This window comes from Oreochromis aureus, linkage group 20 (genome assembly GCF_013358895.1).
Source record: "Oreochromis aureus strain Israel breed Guangdong linkage group 20, ZZ_aureus, whole genome shotgun sequence".
Classification (NCBI taxonomy): domain Eukaryota; kingdom Metazoa; phylum Chordata; class Actinopteri; order Cichliformes; family Cichlidae; genus Oreochromis; species Oreochromis aureus.
In genome coordinates this window covers 9,126,421-9,145,111 of record NC_052961.1, presented here as the reverse complement: position 1 = coordinate 9,145,111, position 18,691 = coordinate 9,126,421, and the positions used below count along the sequence as shown (strand labels likewise).

At 41.1% G+C, this 18,691-nt stretch overlaps 1 protein-coding gene across 1 annotated transcript in view; it reads left to right on the top strand.

The window, feature by feature from the left end:
* Positions 1–18,691, top strand: part of plxna2 (plexin A2) — a 163,536-nt gene that overhangs the window by 24,028 nt on the left and 120,817 nt on the right. Inside the window, exons 2-3 of the mRNA XM_039604756.1 lie at positions 228–1,561; positions 5,829–6,011. Coding sequence (XP_039460690.1) covers positions 362–1,561; positions 5,829–6,011 — 1,383 coding nt within the window. The 5' untranslated portion in view covers positions 228–361. The remainder of the gene's footprint in view (positions 1–227; positions 1,562–5,828; positions 6,012–18,691) is intronic.

Sequence of the window (18,691 nt, the reverse complement as noted above, 5' to 3'; positions counted from 1 at the left end):
GTTGCTGTAACCTGCCTCTCCTTCCTGCATTGTCTTGCCCTGTCCTTTGGAATGTGCACCGTAATGGTTTCCACCAATTGTCTATTTTCCACAGCTCATTGCTTTATTAAATTTGAGACTTTTATTCCTTTTCACTTTGAAACACTCTTAAATGCATCTTCTTCGTGTGACATGTAACTCAGCTGTGATAATTTACAACTTTTCTGTTTTCTTGTTTTCTTTTACAGAAACATGTGAAAAATCTTGTGAAGCTTGACCTGCAAGATAGCCTTCAGCAACACAAAGGCAAAGGTCTTCTCCACGTATTCATTACATCCATTCTCTCAACTCCCTTAGCGATTTCCTTCCAGGCCTGTTAAACATGGACGGCCAGCAAGCATTTCGCAGAACTTTATCACTTAACCCTAAAGTGGGACCAGTGGCTGCTCTACTAGGCTTCTGGCTCATAGTAATACCTGCCTTATCCAATGGGCAGACTTTCACTAGTTTCCACCCTGAACGTCGGGACTGGGTATTCAACCACCTGACAGTTCACCAAACCACAGGCGCTTTGTATATTGGAGCAGTCAACCGTGTGTACAAGCTCTCAGGCAACCTGACTCTTCTAGTCTCCCATGACACAGGCCCAGAGGATGACAACAAGGCGTGCTACCCTCCTCTGATTGTCCAGCCTTGTTCTGAGCCCCTTGTCTCAACCAACAATGTCAACAAGCTTCTCTTAATTGATTATTCCCAAAACCGGTTGCTGGCCTGTGGCAGCCTGTATCAGGGAGTCTGTAAACTCCTCAGATTGGATGACCTCTTTATCTTAGTGGAGCCTTCCCACAAGAAAGAACACTACCTCTCTAGTGTAAACCAGACTGGGACTATGTATGGGGTCATTGTGCCTTCGCAGGGCCAGGATGGGACCCTGTTTATTGGCACAGCGGTAGATGGCAAACAGGACTACTTTCCTACAATCTCCAGTCGAAAGTTGCCCCGTGACCCAGAATCCTCTGCTATGCTTGACTATGAATTGCACACAGATTTTGTGTCCTCCCTCATAAAGATACCATCAGACACACTGGCACTGGTCTCTCACTTTGACATCTACTATGTTTATGGCTTTGCCAGCGGCAGCTTTGTTTACTTCCTGACTGTTCAGCCCGAGACACCAGAAAACAGCATGTCGTCAAGCGGATCCGGCAGTGATCTGTTCTACACTTCTCGCATTGTTCGCCTCTGCAAAGATGACCCCAAGTTCCACTCCTATGTTTCCCTGCCTATTGGCTGTGTGAAGAGCGGTGTTGAGTACCGGCTACTGCAGGCTGCCTACCTTGGCAAGCCAGGACGTGTTCTCGCTGCATCACTCAATATCAGTGCCCACGATGATGTGCTCTTCACCATCTTCTCTAAGGGCCAGAAGCAGTTCCATCGCCCACCAGATGACTCAGCGCTTTGCGTCTTCACCATTCGTGACATCAATGCACGAATTAAGGAGCGCCTGCAGTCCTGCTACCAGGGAGAAGGAAACCTGGAACTTAACTGGCTGCTTGGGAAGGATGTGCAGTGCACAAAAGCGGTGAGTTATACTAAATGGATGACAAACACTTCATGCTGTACATGCACCCATCCACAGATCTGCAGATCATCCAGAGTGTAAAAGGGATTACAATTGAAATAACCCTCTTCCATATGGTAACAATGTGAAAGAGGATTTGAAGAACTTGAAAATCTTGTCATTGGGAAATATTATTGGGAAAATATGGGAAATAATATAGGGAGACTCATAAATTGGCAAATAATTATTTGCACATCTCTGTTTTGCACATTATTCGTGCTTCTTTTTAATTCTTTGAGCTTCAAGTAGCTGAAAACAAAAAAGAGCTATTCATTTATATAATAAGGTCTGAATTTTTTATAAATTGAGTAACTTCTACATTTAGATTCTTTCTGAAATATGCTGGTAAACAGTGAAGGGAATTACTAAGTCCTCTCAATGAACCAGAAAAACACGGCAAGTTGTGCGAGCGTACGTTGTTGTTTTTGTTGTTTTTAAAGGCAACAATCACACAGAAATGCTTTTGAATGCCTAGTATAGCATACTACTTTACAAATGACTCTCCTACTGCACTCAATTATTTCAAATTGTTTTTGTAGCTTTGATATCAGAAAATATCCACTTTCAAGTACATTTCAATAAGAGATATTCATAAATTAGAGAGGATTTATTTTTCTTGGCAACCATCAAAGTGGTAACATTCTCCTCAAGCACAACACAAGTAAACACACTCCCCTTCTAGAGCGAAAAAGAAAGTGTGGGGGGTGTCGCTCAAGTTACTCTGCTTCTGATGTTGGCATAATGTAGATCACACAGCAGACTATTCCTTCTGAAATCCCCAATTATGCTATAATACAAGGCCATGTATCCGTTACATGTTGTCACGTACAATTAAGGTTTCGCTCGTTCCCAGGAGGCCACAGTCCTCTGTGCTTTCATTCTTTAATTGCAAATAGGAATTTAAGAATATTAAGAATTAATGACTGGCTAAGTGTGCATGTGTGCTGTATATCTGTGTGTGCATAGGAGACACCTCTAATACTGGGTGTACAAGCAGTATGTGAATTGTGGGGTTTAATGATATCCCTATCCTTCACTATGATGAGAACCGCACTGATCAGCTTCTTTTGTTGCTAATCCCCCCGGGGAACTCAGTTGACCACTGCTATTAAAATCAGTAAATTCCCCATTAGCACAATGTCAGAGGTGATTGTCAGGAGGAGGGAGACATTATCTCAAACTAGCTGTTGGACTTTATTGGCTCTGCTGAGAAGGCGGGATAAGATGTTGGCAGAAGAAGGGGAAATAGTGGTATAAACTGATGACACTGGGAGCCTTTTAAACTGTTGGAGCTCCATTTGGAATATTTTTCTAGTTTCCCAGAAGATTGCCCAATCATGTATGTGCATGTTTATAGTTTTTATCTGCAAAGCTGCACCCCCACTTCATTCTTTAGGCATTTATTCCCAGTAATGCATTACACTGCACCAAGCTTTGTATATTTAGCCGCAGTCACATATAAAACGCAGTCCTTAAGACCAAGACTGGCTACTAAATCCATAGTACAATGTGGATTATAAAGACAGATGTCAGTGCATGTGGAACTCATATAACCTGTCCAAAATACATTTAACACCCAGATATGTCAAACATGCTGACATAGTGTGCTTGATGTTAAATCCTCAACTTAAGTAGTGTGACTACTTTCAAGTACACATACTGTATGCTTCACATCTTTTTTTTTTTCCTTAAGTATGTTCCTGTGTGACTCTGTGTGGTATTTTAAGTGTATTTTTTTGCATCCATCAAAATGTGAGGTTCTTCAAGGTTAGACCAACCCAAGTGTATTTTAGCTAACTGTTAACTGTACCTTGCTTGGTTTCTGAGTAAATTACACATGCAGCTTCAGTACCTCTCTTCTGGTCTGTTGTAAACAGCAGGTAGCCAGTAAGCTCAAAGCAGAGAACTTTAATTATACCCCCAGCTCTCATTCTTGCAGACATTTTACTGTGTTCAGTTACATGCAGGCCAAGGCTGAGGCTGGGAATGGAACTGAGGCTGAGCCAGGGGATTCAGACACAGCAGCCAATCAAAGATTTATCACCCAGCCATCCAGCCTTCTGCCATCTGGAGATTCACACCATCTCTGTAGTCAATCCCATGGAGTAGAGCCATGATGGGATTCTTTCTGTATCACACTGTGTGTGTTTGTGTGTCCATGTGTCACACTATCCTCCTGTCTTGCTTTTTTGCTCATGCCCTTAGAACTAATTAACCACTTGTGAAGGCAAAGTGGGACTAGAGTTGATAAATTTGATATACTCTGAGAGAAAAAACTCTGAGAGCGCATATCCTGTCACATCTAAACAGGGCAGGAGCTATTTTCTCAGCAAAAAATGAATATTATTTCATGTTGTGAGATGTTCAATAAGGATTAATCGCATATGTTTAATTTAGGTCTCATGTAATTTGTCACTTGAAACAGTGGTATAGAAAACTACATTTCTCCACTACTTGTGAGATTTATTGTAAGTCAGCAGTAAAAACACAATGAAACAAAAAAATCTGCAAGAAGGTGAACAAGAAAGCTCAACCACATGGACTCCAGGGGGATTTGAGCTGTCTGCCAAGTCTACTAAGCATACATCATCTGAACAATCTAGATATAATCAGAACCAAATGGTTAGGAGCCCAACAGACCATATGTGGAATAGCTGCATGGTTTTCAGGGAGTATATATTGATAAGCCGATGTCTGGAACTCACGGCTGTTCCTCAAGATAGCTGCTGGCTTTCCCATCTGATTCATACTGTCTGTGTCATCAACTTATGTTTAAGAGAAGCCTAGAACAATTGCATACAGTACATTTGATGTTATCACCACATGAGACATGAACAATGTTAACTCACCAGATTTTTTTTTTCTTTTTAAATACCGCAGTAGTACTCCATAGCACTCTGTGCTATTTTGGGCAAAGGGAATAAAAGGAAATGCCACAAAGTGAGGGGCGTGAGGATACAAGCGGAGGCGATTATTCCCCTTCAGCGTTATTGCTCTGTTCATGAAAATATATGTAGAAAGGTTGTACAGCCACTGTGTGAGAGACAGAGCAGCCTTCCACACACTCTCAACACAGTCTGCTTAGACCATTCTGACAGTGAAAAAGACAGAAGCAGGGATAGAAAGGAGACAGATGAGAAATGTGACAGTAAGAAAACTAATGAGTAGGGGCTGTAAAAAGGGGATATATATTTAGAATTTGAATAAGATAGAGTTTGTGAGCAAGGGACTATGGGATCTACGCATGTAATGCTTGCCTGGCCATTTCACTTTAGTCTGCATGGCACATTGAGGCCAATGATACTCGGTGACTGTCAGCTGACCTGATTCAACACCAGACAGATCACTGTCTTACTTCTTATTCACCTCCTCCTCATTGCTTGTATTTTCATATCTTGAAAGAACAAGAAGTTTTCATTCTAAGCAGCTCTCTTAAGGTCCATAAGCATGCCCAAATTTTCCTTAAGAGCTGAATTTAAATTCACTGAGAATTCACTAAGGCAGTTGTTTTCTAGTGAATAGGTAAATGTCATTAGTACTACTTTGGTTACGTGAACATTTGTGTGTTGCATAGTTATCATGCATTGTGCTCGCTAATGCACACTGTTATCATGCAGTATGTGTATTTCCGCTGTGATGTTGTGATAGGCCAGGGTAATGAGCCACAGTGAGAGCAAGGTGGAGCTCAGTCGGGTGGAGCTGATACATATCTTTCTGGTGTACCCGAAAGAAAAACGTTTGTCTGGCTAAGAGACTCACGTGAGCACTTCCTCCTCGCTCTGACCTTCCTCTTTCCCTCAGGCTCACCTCTCTCATCTGCTCATTGGCATCTCAAACACTCTCTGACACTGCCACTATTTCCACAACTTTGGCTATCGCTCTCATGTTTCAGTCTGTCACCTTCATCTTTGGTCCTTACTGAGCTGTCTTGTTTTATAATGCTCTGTATCTCAGCCTCTCTTTACTGCTGTTGCCTCATCCTGTAAGTCTGTCTTTCTCTGGTGTATTTTTTCCACTTCCTATTCCCACATATCATTACAGTTTAATTAAATTTTATTTACATAGGGCCAAATCACAACAATAGTTGCCTCAAGGCACTTACAGTATGTTTAATTTTAAGGAATTCTGTGCTTAATGCCACAGATTACCCTCATAATCATGATCACCATTTTTTTAAACATTCTTGTTATTATTTTGTAATTCATAACCTTTTTTTTTCTGTCTTTAGCCGGTGCCCATTGATGACTCCTTCTGTGGTCTGGACATCAACCAGCCACTTGGCGGCTCTCAACTAGTGACTGGCCACACTCTCTACACTGAGACTCGGGACCGTATGACTTCTGTGACCTCTTATGTCTACAATGGCTACTGTGTAGCTTTTGTGGGTACCAAGAGTGGACGCCTAAAGAAGGTGAGTACCAACTACCTTCCTCTTCTCATCCAGCAGTTAAAGGTCTCTTGTATAAGTTCTCTGCTTGTGTTATTACTGTGATACATAGGGAGTTATACTGCTCAATAGTCCAGGGGGGACTGACACTGTGAAGTGGTCCTATTTCTGTGTAGATGGATGATGGTCACAAGGAAACATAGCTGCTTAATATTTAATCCCAGCTGTCAAAGTGTCAGGGAGGTGTAATGGCAATGGCTAGCTCACTGTAGTGGTCATTACCAGTTCCTTGTTAAGTGAGCTCTAGTGTTGCACTGTTAAGTATCCTGCACTGAACCATTAATTTTAATAGGCACCTTTCTGCTTTGGCCCACTGAGAGCTAAGGGAAAGAGCCAGCCCATGCACTGAAATTCCTAGTCTTGGTGAGAGAATACAAAGGCTACAGAGGGTTAAGGGCTCCTGGCCAGTTAATAATAATAGATTTCACACCCTAGCTACAGGAAACATGGTATTACTGTGGATTTATATTTCACTGGGAAATCTACACCACAGCTACGCCATAATGGCAAATCCCTCTGAGACCTTACATTGTAACTTACTAACTTATGGTGGAACCTGACGTGCATCTCCATAGAAATGTGTCTACAAGTCTCATCAATGCAACTCATAACTATTGCGATTGGGCTGTTTAGTACTGTTGTTTCCTCCTATGCATTTCAGGCAACTTTTTCACTGCAGTTCTTGAGTTTTCAGTGAGAGAATAAGAATCATGATCTCAATATAAGGAATAATAATCATAGCATCAATAAAAGGATTTACACATGTTGGCAAATTCCCAGAGGAGGATGGGTGAAACTATTGGAATGGACATGAGACAATGTGCAAAGAAGTGAAAAACATTCAGGAACAGAAGAAAGACAAATAACAGAAATTGGGGATCCAGTAGGGAAATTTTAATTGTTTCTGTTGGTTGGCACCACATGTAAAACACTGGGAGACGACCACGTGGTGATTAACCTGTAATGCCACATGCATTAGTATAAATGCCAGCAGTGATGTTGGCCACTTACGTAGGTTACGTTACAGGCTCAGAAGTCTAAATCAGGCATGAGATTAAACTTTTGACTAGCTGGAATAAATAGTGCAGAGCAGAAGTGCTGTTAAGTGCCGCTCTGGGTTCTGGGATGGAGAGTTTGATTGTCAGTCAGACACATCTATGATTTATTGGTTGTTTTCAAACCGCTCTTGCACTGTTGTGTGACACTGACATTCCCCCAAACAGCTGATTAGCTATATATATTGTTGGACATTGACACTTATTATTTTTATAGTTATTTTGGCTATTTACCAAAATAAGTACACGTTACACCAATGTAATGCATATAGGTTTAATATACAGACTCTCAGCTTTCACTTAAACATAAATAGCGTACTAACCACTAAACAATTGTAAGTGTTACTATACACAGTCCCCCATTCTCAGGGGCCAAAATGTAGTTACCTATCTGGTAATATTCTGTGATATACTATATGTATGTATGGCTTTGGTTGAAATTTGAGTTTTCGGGTAGGCCTGTCATAGTTGTCCTTTGTCTTGTTTCCAGACTGCAATTAGACAGCTAGTTGAAGGATATTGATAGATTTATTGACCTTGCTTGTCCTCTCATTGGGCTGACTGTCTCAGTGTCATTCTGAGATCACAAATGTCAGGAGTGGAACATAAATGTCAGTGTCGTGGGTTATTTTGGTCTTCATTTTTTCATTATTAAATCAATTTACTAATCAGGCTGTTGTGTAGAGAATATTAATTTGACTTAACCCCCAGTTTGAGTCAACTTTTTTTTTACCTTTTCATCGGTTTTAATTATTTGCAACAGAGGAGTGTTTTCCTCACTCTGTTGCTTGCATAAGGTGTGTGTTAGCTTGTTTCTGTCCACACTCCTGTCTGTACCTGCCGCTCGCAGTCACCCATTTCCCTCTGCTATGTCCTTACTCTGTTTCAAAATCCATGCAAAATAGCCTTGTGTGCATCTGTGTGACTTTGAATCCACACAGAGGCATGACTGTAACCACAGTAACGCTAAGGTGGGGCAGGAATTAACCAGGATATGAGAAGCGCACCTAGACAAAAGGTACCACGGTCCAGTGGTCAGAACATAAAAAAAGCTAGCAGTCACCCACAGAGAATGATCCCATGACACACAGAATATGGTTTCACTAACAGAGAACATTAGAAAGTTCAAATGATATGTTGTCTTAATATTTATGATTATAATAATCTTCTTACTATGAGGTGGCCGAAGTGAGAAAATGGTGGATAAATTTTTTTTAACTCTGTTAAAATATTCTCGGTAATGTGAATAAACTCAGCACGAGATTATATTAAGTGTAGAAATCAAAATGATGTCCGCCATAATGAAATATTAATTGTATATTTCTGTGACATTCCCAAAAATTAAATTGCATTTTGCGTTGTTAACTCAGGTTTTTACTGCTATATAAAAGGTTGTGTTTTAGTGAGGTCTTGCTGTCAAAGTACGTTTGGAGGACTTTAATTGAACCTAATTTGCTTTTGATCGCGTGAGAATATATGCACTCTTCTGCTGTGCAGAAATTTGCAAGCAGATGTGCTGTTGGATAGTGAAACGTGATGATTTGCATGAACGCAAATGATCAACAATGTACAAGCTCTGACTGCTGGGAGAATGACAGAGAATTGGGATTCCCCTGTGGCAATTTGCAGCAGCTTAAAAAAAAAATCTGTTTTCATTTATAATGACTAATCAGTAATTAATAATAATCAGTCGGTCCAAAGTATGCATTGTTTACACTGAGTGTTATTCAACACCCCGGCTATCCCCCCCACCCCACCCTTCCCCCCAGCCTGCCCTGCCATGCCGTGACAGAGGGAGGGCAGAGGGATAGGGTGACCTGAAGAGCATGAGCTACAGTTTCCTCTGCAGAGGGATGATAAGCTCCTACAGAGTTGCATGAGACACCTACATGGAGTAGGATGCTGGAGGCTTCCTGCAGATCTGAGCATGACACAGCTAGGGTGACAAGATTTGTTGCTTTGCTGGTGATACAGTGCTATACCTCCAGCTCTTTCATGCATCCAAGAAAGACAGACAGATGGGGAAAGGGAGGGGTGTGGTGCATAGGGATGCACGATTACAGGATGTGAGTGTGAGCCACGATGAGCAAAAAATAGGAAAACAGAGTAGCAGGAATAGGCATCTTTAGAAGAAGAAGAAGCAAGAAGGTACTAGGGGAGGGAGGAAGAGACCGTCGAAATGTGAATTTTGTGCCGCCAAAGAAACCAGGGCTGCACCACTGCTTGTAATTGGATTGGCTCCCTTCCCAAAGAATACCCCCTCCCCATCCTTCCACTCAATGCTTCCCCATTCAATCCCACTCCTCCTTCCCTCCCTCCATTTCCCTCTTGCTTTCCCTGCAGATCAGCTCCCGTATATGCTGCTGTTTCTTTGGCTTTGCGGGAACATGGCAAAGCATGAGGGATGATGTTGGCGGATATCACTGCCTGTGGCAGGCTTTTGTAGGGGATTGATTGAGGAAGAGGGGTTAAGAGGGTGGGGGAGTAAGCAGACACCAAAGTAAGAAAAATGCATATATAGCGTGGCAGACTGCAGGAAACAATAACACGACATAGGAGTCTCATACAGTGCTGCAGCAAAAAATATTCTGTCGTGATGTTAGCAGGGTGTGAAGTCATTGCATTTTGCTGAGAGATGTTGGAACAAACAGGCATCCCATATACTTTATGAACTTAGAATATTTCACTGCAAGCATAGACTAACACATAGTACTACAATGCATAAGCTGTGTGTTTGAATGTGTTGTGAGGCTTCCATAAATTGGTTGTGGACTTCTGGGTGGTATTCTTGAAGGCAGTGATTGATGGTGGAGGCCAGTAGGTGTTCACCTCAGCAGAAAGCTGTAGGAGACGCCTAATACACCAACCCTTATGAATGTGTTTTAGCGACAGGAAAACCATTTACAATGAGGAATAAACTAGACCTTTATCCCAGTCAAAGCTATAATTACAGATCTTCTAGTGAGCTGGTAGTCCTGCTCTTAAGTTAATGTATTATTTAAATTCTAGAGCAAGATGTAAAGTCAGTCTGTCCAGACTGCATATTATCCACATCAACCTCTGTCATCTATGTTATCACGCTTATGTACACAGAAACCAAAGATGGCTCTGTGGGTTAACTTTATGAAGATAGGCAATCTGCTATGCAATTGGACACACATTACCCGAGAATTGCATCATCCAAGTTAAAATTGACTGTGTGTGGTTCACTTTGTGCCGGGGAGGAGGCATATCCCATATGGGGACTGGGATTGGTGGGAATCAACGATGGCAATGGAGCAGAGGAGCTGCGGAAAGCATTGCCTTTGATATAGATGGGGATGGAGGGCACTGCTGCACATGTAAAATTAGATGTTGAAAGAAGCCAGAGCAAAAACTGAATGTGAAAGTTAAAGCATGTTCAGCAGAGGGGCATTCATGATTCCCATCTTAATTGGAGTCAGTTAACAGACAATGAGAAGAAGCATCCTCTATCCCTGTTTTTCTCACAAGCTCAACAGAGTTGTTGAACCTGGGACCATAGGGATACATTCCCAAATGGTAGGCTCCCATGTATTCTAAATCCTGCAAAACTATTAAGATCCAACCAGGCTTTGCGATTACATTATGGAAAGGTAACTGAGTCATGAAGGATTGGCATAATCTGTATAGCTATTGTACTGTACTCTTTAGAAACAACAATTATTTTAGTAAATGTAGGCTAGTCTACCCTTCAGTGTTTTGGTTTGGATTAGGCGAACAGTAAACCATCAGTGGAAAAGTTTGTTGTTGTTCTTTTTGTCATGCCCTGATGAATAATGGGGAATTGGTTTGGATAATGTGTTTTGTAGCTAAAAGAGGCAACTTAAAAGGGTGGTTCAGGTGTTTAACTGGACAAATGTCCTGTAGATCTGGTTAACGTAGCAGAGTGTGCGCAGCTTAGTCACATGGCTCCCACAGTAGCTTGAAGAACAGCAGGGTTGTGTGTGTTGTGTAGACAGTGCGGTGGTGGGGGCGGGGGTCACTGAGGGGAACAGCTGATCACAGAGCATAAAGTATTCCAGATTTAAAAGGCTTGTAAATGCAGGCAGCTGCTACTACAGGGTCCTGGTGGACAAGTGACCACCCTCCCTCCAACCTCACTCTCACCCTTCTATGCTGTGGTTACCCCGAACAGAGAGGGTGATCTTGCAATGAGCCTCGGTGAATTATTTCTTGGATTTGTTGCTCTGAGAAGGAATATGATCAGAGCGACTTGGGTGTCTGGCCTATCAGCCCAGAGGTTGCTCACCTGTCTTTGTGTGGCCTGGCTTTGCCTGGCATGGATTTTTATGTGGAAGTGATGGATTAGCTCAGCAAATTTACTGACTTCTTTCCAACCCTTGACTTTTGTTTTCACTGTAGCCCAGCTATGTTGTCTAAATAGTAATGCACAAGGATACTGGGGCAGTAATGAAGGAGAGAAAGAAAGTAGAACAGGTGGAAAAACTGAGTCGGTGAAATAATAATAGACACACAGATGAACATCTAGAGTAAAAGAGGGAGAGAAGCTCTAACTATCATTAAGGATAATGTCCATAGCAACAGCTGAGGCTCATGGCAACAACTGAAAGGAGGCCCATCCTGTTCCCCCAGGGGTACAAATTATTTTGAAAACAGAAGTGAGCCATCCTGTCACCTGCATCCCCTAAAACGCGCTAACACAGAGTGACTATCTAGATGTATGAAACCTAACCTCTTTTTATGGAAAATGTTCAGTTTTTGTTCATAACTGCAAAAACAAATTCCAAAAACCTAAAAGCACAGATAATTAATCATTTTAATGGCTTTATTAAAGATCTTTGTAGTCCCTACACAACATAAATTAACCTTACAATACAATACAAAGAAATACAATTACAAGTGAAAAGAACCGTCACAATCGCCACCAGGTAGAACTTATTTCCAGTCATCATAGTCAGTAATTGCTATTTCTCACTGAATGCTTTATATAATAACAATTGCATCACTTAGATTGAATAGTGTGTTCTACTTAATCCCAGACTGAACAAATAATTGCATTCCATTATTAAATTATTATTTGTTTTATCTTGTGTGGTTAAAATTAAATGGAAAAACATCACACGAAATACACCTATTTATGGAGCAACTGACATTTTAGATAAAAAGTGGCATGAATGGGCGATTATTTAACTGATATTACAGCTGTGTTATGCACCTATTACAACCATCTTTGTGGGTCTCTCTCTCCTTGATTGCTGGCAATCTTTTTAATCATGTTAAACTATCAATACAGCCTCGGTTTCCCTACTAGAAACAGCTGGGCGCTTGGCATACCCTCTAGAAATCAAAACTGTTGCTGGTAAAACAATTTTTTTTTTTTCCTCCTAGCACAACTTCCAGCACATCCACAGAGAGGCTGGATCAAACCAACACAATATCCAAAACTGCAAACAGAGGCAAATTTAATTTGTGTAGCAGTTGTGTGTGGTAGCTGAGAAAGACCATCTTTTTTACAGTTTCAAAAAAAAAATACTGTAAAGCTCTGTCTTGTGGAGTAATACCGTCTGATCAACAGCAGGATACTGGGGAGAAAAGGAACTTCAGCCAGGACTGAAGAAGTCCTCTGTTGGGTGATAATGACATTTTTTGGCATGTTAAATCTGGAACAATGATATTGTTTGTATTCTGTTTATTTTAAATGATATATTTCTGTAGAGGCTGTGTATCTTTGAGTGTAAAGATGGTTGCCATAAATGTTTAATTACCACAACCATCTCTCTAGTCCAGCTCAACCCCAGCTTGTTTATGGATTTTTGGACTGGCAGGATGCCTGTGTGACCTTTTCGAACCTGGCCTCTACTTGCTCCTGCCCAGTCTGTTACCCTGAGCCAGATAAAGAGGTGGCCAGCGGCATCCCCAGCCTGCAGGAGCAGGCTGTGCCTTTCATGGCTCTCTTTAGAGCACAAGCTTCTCTATCTGCCAGACCTGGTCGAGGCTTCCCTAAACACTTCACTGTTAAAAGGCCAGCAGAAGACCAAGAGCCCCTGCTGTTCCATTCATCTGAGCTTTATATCTTTTTTTTTTTTGTCTGCCTGATTTACTCACTTTCTGTCAGTCGTTCCGTCTCATTCCCCCTGTCTTTTCATAGCAGTGAGTTAAATGTAGCCAGGTCAGTCAGCTTGGTTTCTGCTCAGTTTTTCTTCTCTTCCCTCTCATGTCTCGCTTTCTACCCCATTCTCTGTCTCAGTCTCTAACTCTTTCTGCCACTCTATTTTTCCTCCTTCTTGCTGCTCAGACTTTTACAATGACACAGCCTACCCTGCAGTGATCTCATTAATCACATTCAAACAGCTCCATGTTGCTTTCTCTCCTTCCATGTGTCTCCCTCTCCTTTCACTTCCTCTAATTGCCTGCTCTTTTCTCTGCCAGTGTTTCGAAGGAAGTGTTTTTCATTATCTAACAACAGGAGACAAATACTCATACAGTGCATACATTTTACAACAGATGGATTTTGTACATGTAGGCTTTATTTAGCCGAAAGGTATGCATTCACCTGTGCCAAAATGTTATCTGAATCCCAGAAGAGACAAAGTCTGATTCACACATGTCCCTAAATGTGTTGTGCACTACTTATTTATTCATTTACCACAGAGATTACTTTTTTGTCTGAATAGAACTTTTTTGTGAGACCTTTCATTAACAATGCATTTTATTACTATTATTTAGGAGACAAATATTCCCCGTAGAGTGTGTCCCATAATTGGACTAACTTCACAAGTGAGATTAATTAACCCATTGTTGATTAGAGCCACTTTTCACTGGAGACTGTCTAAAGAAAACGCCTTGCAGTAATCTAGCTTCTTCAGCATGTTTTCCTATTGATTAGGCTTCAAATTAAGTTAATGGCAGAATTATGTAGCTTGAACTTTTTATGTTTAAAAACTCTCACTTTTAAACTTTTGTTTGTATTGAGAGCTGTAAATGAAGTCTGTGTCATTGCTTTGTGTGACTTTTATTAATGTGTGAAGCCATTGTAAGATAAGATGACCTTTATTAGTCCCACAGGTGGGAAATTTGTTGTTGTTAGGATTAAGAAGCCACATCAAGTGCAGATCTGTGTCTTCCAGGATACACAGAAAGGTTAAACAAGATAGGAAAAAGCTGAATGTTCTCTTCATTTCTAATGAATATTGTATTTCTAGCCAAAATATCCAGGCAATTGAATGTGTAATATAAAACACACAAAAATACTGTATGTACAGAGCATGATGGCGCGTTGGGAGGCAGCTTATCACGGCCTATCAGTTTTAGCTGTTTAGTCTGCTGCTAGTGTAGGCACCACAGGGAGAACATTTGAAATTCATAGAAATACTTATCAGTTTTTGCTATTGATCTGTTACTCTGGAAATGGTATAGTATGGGTGTAAGCCTTATTTATTTATTTTCTTTTTGCCTGAGGTATGAATGTCTGAGATGAAATGTCTTCCAGCAGTTCCACCAATCAAAGAGGAAACTTTTCTCTCTCCTAAATGAACTTTAAGTATTCAGCACTTGACTTTTGTCCCTTCTGCAGCAAGTGTGAAATGGAACACAGTTCTTTTTTCTTCATCATTTTCTCCACTGACCTTGCTGAAATAGACAGGCAGGAAAGGACGGATAGCCAAAGAGTAAACATCTTTAGGACAGAATGGCGAAAAAAAAATAGAGAAAATAGATTAGCAAGCAACATCTGTCAAAGTGGATGACTGGCTCAGTGCCAGGCTTTATTGATTTGCTTTACAAAGCACTTGAATGGGCCAGATAACTGTGATTAGCCAATTCATTACTGTTGGCTCTTAGAGTGGTCCAAAATTAGATAAAAGGGGGAATAGGAAGGACAGAGGGGGATGAGAGCAAACTTGTACTTTGTAAACTTGAACAGAAACTCCAGCAGTGACCCACTATAGAGGGAATCTTTTTGAAGTTTGTGGTGAATTTTCCATATTTTACATGCATCTTAATGATCGTCCTCATTAGAAGCAGTTAGAAAATTAAAAAAAGAAAAGAAAGCCATGCCTTGTTTATGTGTTTGATATCATGCATAATCATTCCAGATTACACAAGCAATGAAAACAACATTCCTCTCATCTATTTTGCAAATGTGTACTTCCATTTCAATAAGCTTATAGTGCCAATAGATCTTATAAATGAGAATTGTTTGGGCTTTGATGATATACTAAACCGTTGTCTATGCCGAGGCAAACTGAGTGTGACAGCTACTAATGTTTCTGTCTGATAGTGAGACAGCTTTACTGCTTCTACTTCATACAAGACAGCAGCAGCTATCAGTTCCTTTAGAGTTAGGCTTGTCCTGGTGACAGCATTGTTTAATGCATTTCTGTGATCACACAATGTTTACAGGAAGCTTTAATGGGCGCTACACAAATCATTTCTTTGATACATGCTTTGTGTCATTGAATAGTCATCTGCTTATCATACATGATGGACGTTATGACAATAAGAATTGGGGACTGTAGTAATGTGCTTCATTCTTTCTTGTTGTGACATTAAATACCACAGCTGTCCGGTTTCCCATTGAGGTTTTGCCTCTTGGTTAAATCTCTGACAGTGAAGGATTGAGGCAAGCAGACCCTTATCGTTCACCCTTGTTTTCCTCTTGCAATGATTTCCTTTTTACATTTTATTTTCTGTGCACAGTGTAATTCCCAGAGTTCTGTCTTTACTCACGCTTGCCCTCACACTTTTCATCTCTCTTCCTTACAACAAGGCTGTCAAGTAACTGCACCTAGCCATCAGCCTAATGAACAGTGATACAGTACTAATAGCATGTGATAATATTTCAAGCCACTGGTAATCTCCGCTCACTCAGCCTGCTCATCACTTCAGAGACACACACTCACACCTATACACACACACACACACACACACACACACACACACACACACACACACACACACACACACACACACACACACACACACACACACACGGGGCATCTCTTTTCTTGACAACTGTATGTCAGATCTTGGCCTCATGCTGTCATGAAACAGAGCTGTCAGCTGAGACTCCCTCTTAATAGTCCAGCTGTCCAGCAAAGAGAAGTACAGTCTTAATGCAAGTGGACGTTTCTTTCTGCATAGCTTGTAACACTTTGTACCAGAGCATCCATTCAAACTTCTTTTTCTTCTGTTTTTAAAGACCCTGTTATCCATGTATCTATTTTTATATTACTCCATTATATCATATATTTTTCCACTCAAAATTCACAGATGAATTCCTAATTTATGTCCCTAAATGTTAATGAGTATACAATGTACAACACTTTTAATATTTTAATTTCAGAGAGCAGACCACTTGAGGTAAACCACAATGCTTTATAGTCACATAAAGATCATATAGAGTATTAGATGCTAGAAACATTAACTGAGAATGTACTTTAGAATCAAGAGAAACTCTAATCTATGTGAAATGTGTGAAATGTCAGAATGTGTTGGTGGTTAGATTGCTCGACAGGTTCATTGTACAATAGAAGGAATGGAGAAAAGGTGCAGAGCTGCACATTATAACTGTGACCCAGACAAAACTGAGTACAAGGGCATATATGTGGTTTTTGAAAAGCACCTGTACCTCCAGAAAACCCATGGCAGGCCACTGAGAGAGCATGAACAAGGTCACGATATCAAAGAACTTAGCAGGAGCCGGAGGCCTCAGCCAGCCATAGGTCAGCTCAGCTACTGCTGTTATTCATTAAACACTAATGGTTAGCGGTTGGGAAAACATTATCTGGGCCTCTGGTAACTTGACTAATGCTAAGGGTCAGGGTCAGAGCCAGGGGTGAGGCATCCCCATGTATGGTGACATGGCCCCACTGTGTCAGACTGGATTATTGGTCGAGGCACAGACATGATAATTTGATGGAATCACAACACAGCCTCTAACTACTGACGTTCCTAATTTTCACTCTGTTTAAAAGGGCAGTTAAATATTTCTGTTTTGGTGTAATTGGTAGCCACAGTGTGGTGCTGCCACAAGCAGCTGTTTGCTCAGTGGGGTGTATGGATAGAGGTGGTGTGTCTCGTGTTTGTGTGCTTGTGCGTTTGAGCTGTATTAGTTGGCTGTGGCAATGAATCAGTTCGGTTTGTGTCATGTTTGGGCGTTGTAGGGCAAGCATTTTGTCAGCATCATTTGCATGTTGCGTCTCTGAGGTATTGTGCCTTTTAGTCTACAGTCTGTTTAATTTTGATACGTGCCATAACATAAGTGGTTCAAAGTTTGTTTACTGTGTGTTTTATTAATGTACACATGTGGATAATATTATTTAGTCAGGTGCACATAGAAATTTTACGCAGTTATTTGTATGTGGGAGGTGTGCGAAAACTTCCTTGATCATACATTCAAAGACACTTGGTTTCACTCTATTTCAAGAGTGTTTCATCACATGAAAACGCATGCACACGCACACACACACACACGCAGACACACACAGTGGAGAAAGAGGAGGGGGTTGCCCTCTAACTGATTAGGAAACGAGAAACACTTGTGTCATGAGTTTTCACCCTAATAAGTCCAGATTGTTGCAGCTGGGTGAACATTTGGTTGCAGGTATGCTGTGTTTGGGCTGCGAGCTGGATTAGAGGAGAGGGGAGAGCAGGGAGGGAGGCGGCTGTTGGGTTGGAAGGTGTGCTAGATCAGATGACTGTGTTGTTCTCCCCAGGATCATCAGCTGAAAGGGAATAGGACGGTGTTTGGGTTACACCATGCTGGTAGTGATGTCCTCTTTGAATAAGACACACTTGAACAAAGTGCAGCTGATCAGATTAGTGTGGCTGATCAGGCTTCTCAGCAGGTTGTTGGCTCCCACTGTCTGAACATCTTGAGTAAGACATGTTGTTAATTCTAAACACAATGAAGAACAAAGAGATTAGATTAAAGGGATATAGCAAGAATTTTTGCTGTTGTGTTGCAAATTCGTGTGCGATCAGTACAGCTCGGGCGGTTAACATAGTAAACATCTATTTGTTCAGTTTTTTGGGGGGGGTTTTGCACGTGCAATTTTCTCAAGGGCAAAGTTACTCTTTCTGACAGAAGAGAAAAATTCTACAATGACCTATGGGACTCAGGCTGAAACAATAGTAGTAGGATGAATTTTACCGTTCCAGTTGTGCTGGGCTGTATTGTTAACTGTGCTCTTGTTACAAGGAGGAAATTGTTTCTGTTTTGGAGACCTGATGTATCCCTCTTCAAAGACTGAAAATCATTGAAACAACATCAGAGGAGCAACAAACAAAGAATATCACACGATAGGCAGCATCTTAGTTTCATTCTCCATTTCTTTTTAACTTATTTTTTTCATATTCTGCTGCTATGTACTGCTATCCACTTTTATTTTTTTCCTCAATGTCCAGTCCTCATTCCTGTCTCTGCCCTCTTCTATCTGTATTTTTCATTCTTCATGGCTTTTCACCCTTTATCCATCCAGACCAAGTCGCAATCCCTTATAAGGCCAAGGGAAGCCCCCATCTGGCCTCTTATTTCCCTATCAGATCTGCAGTAACAGACAGGGTTTATACAGGATCAAGCCTGGAATGTGAGGCTGCCTCTCCGTC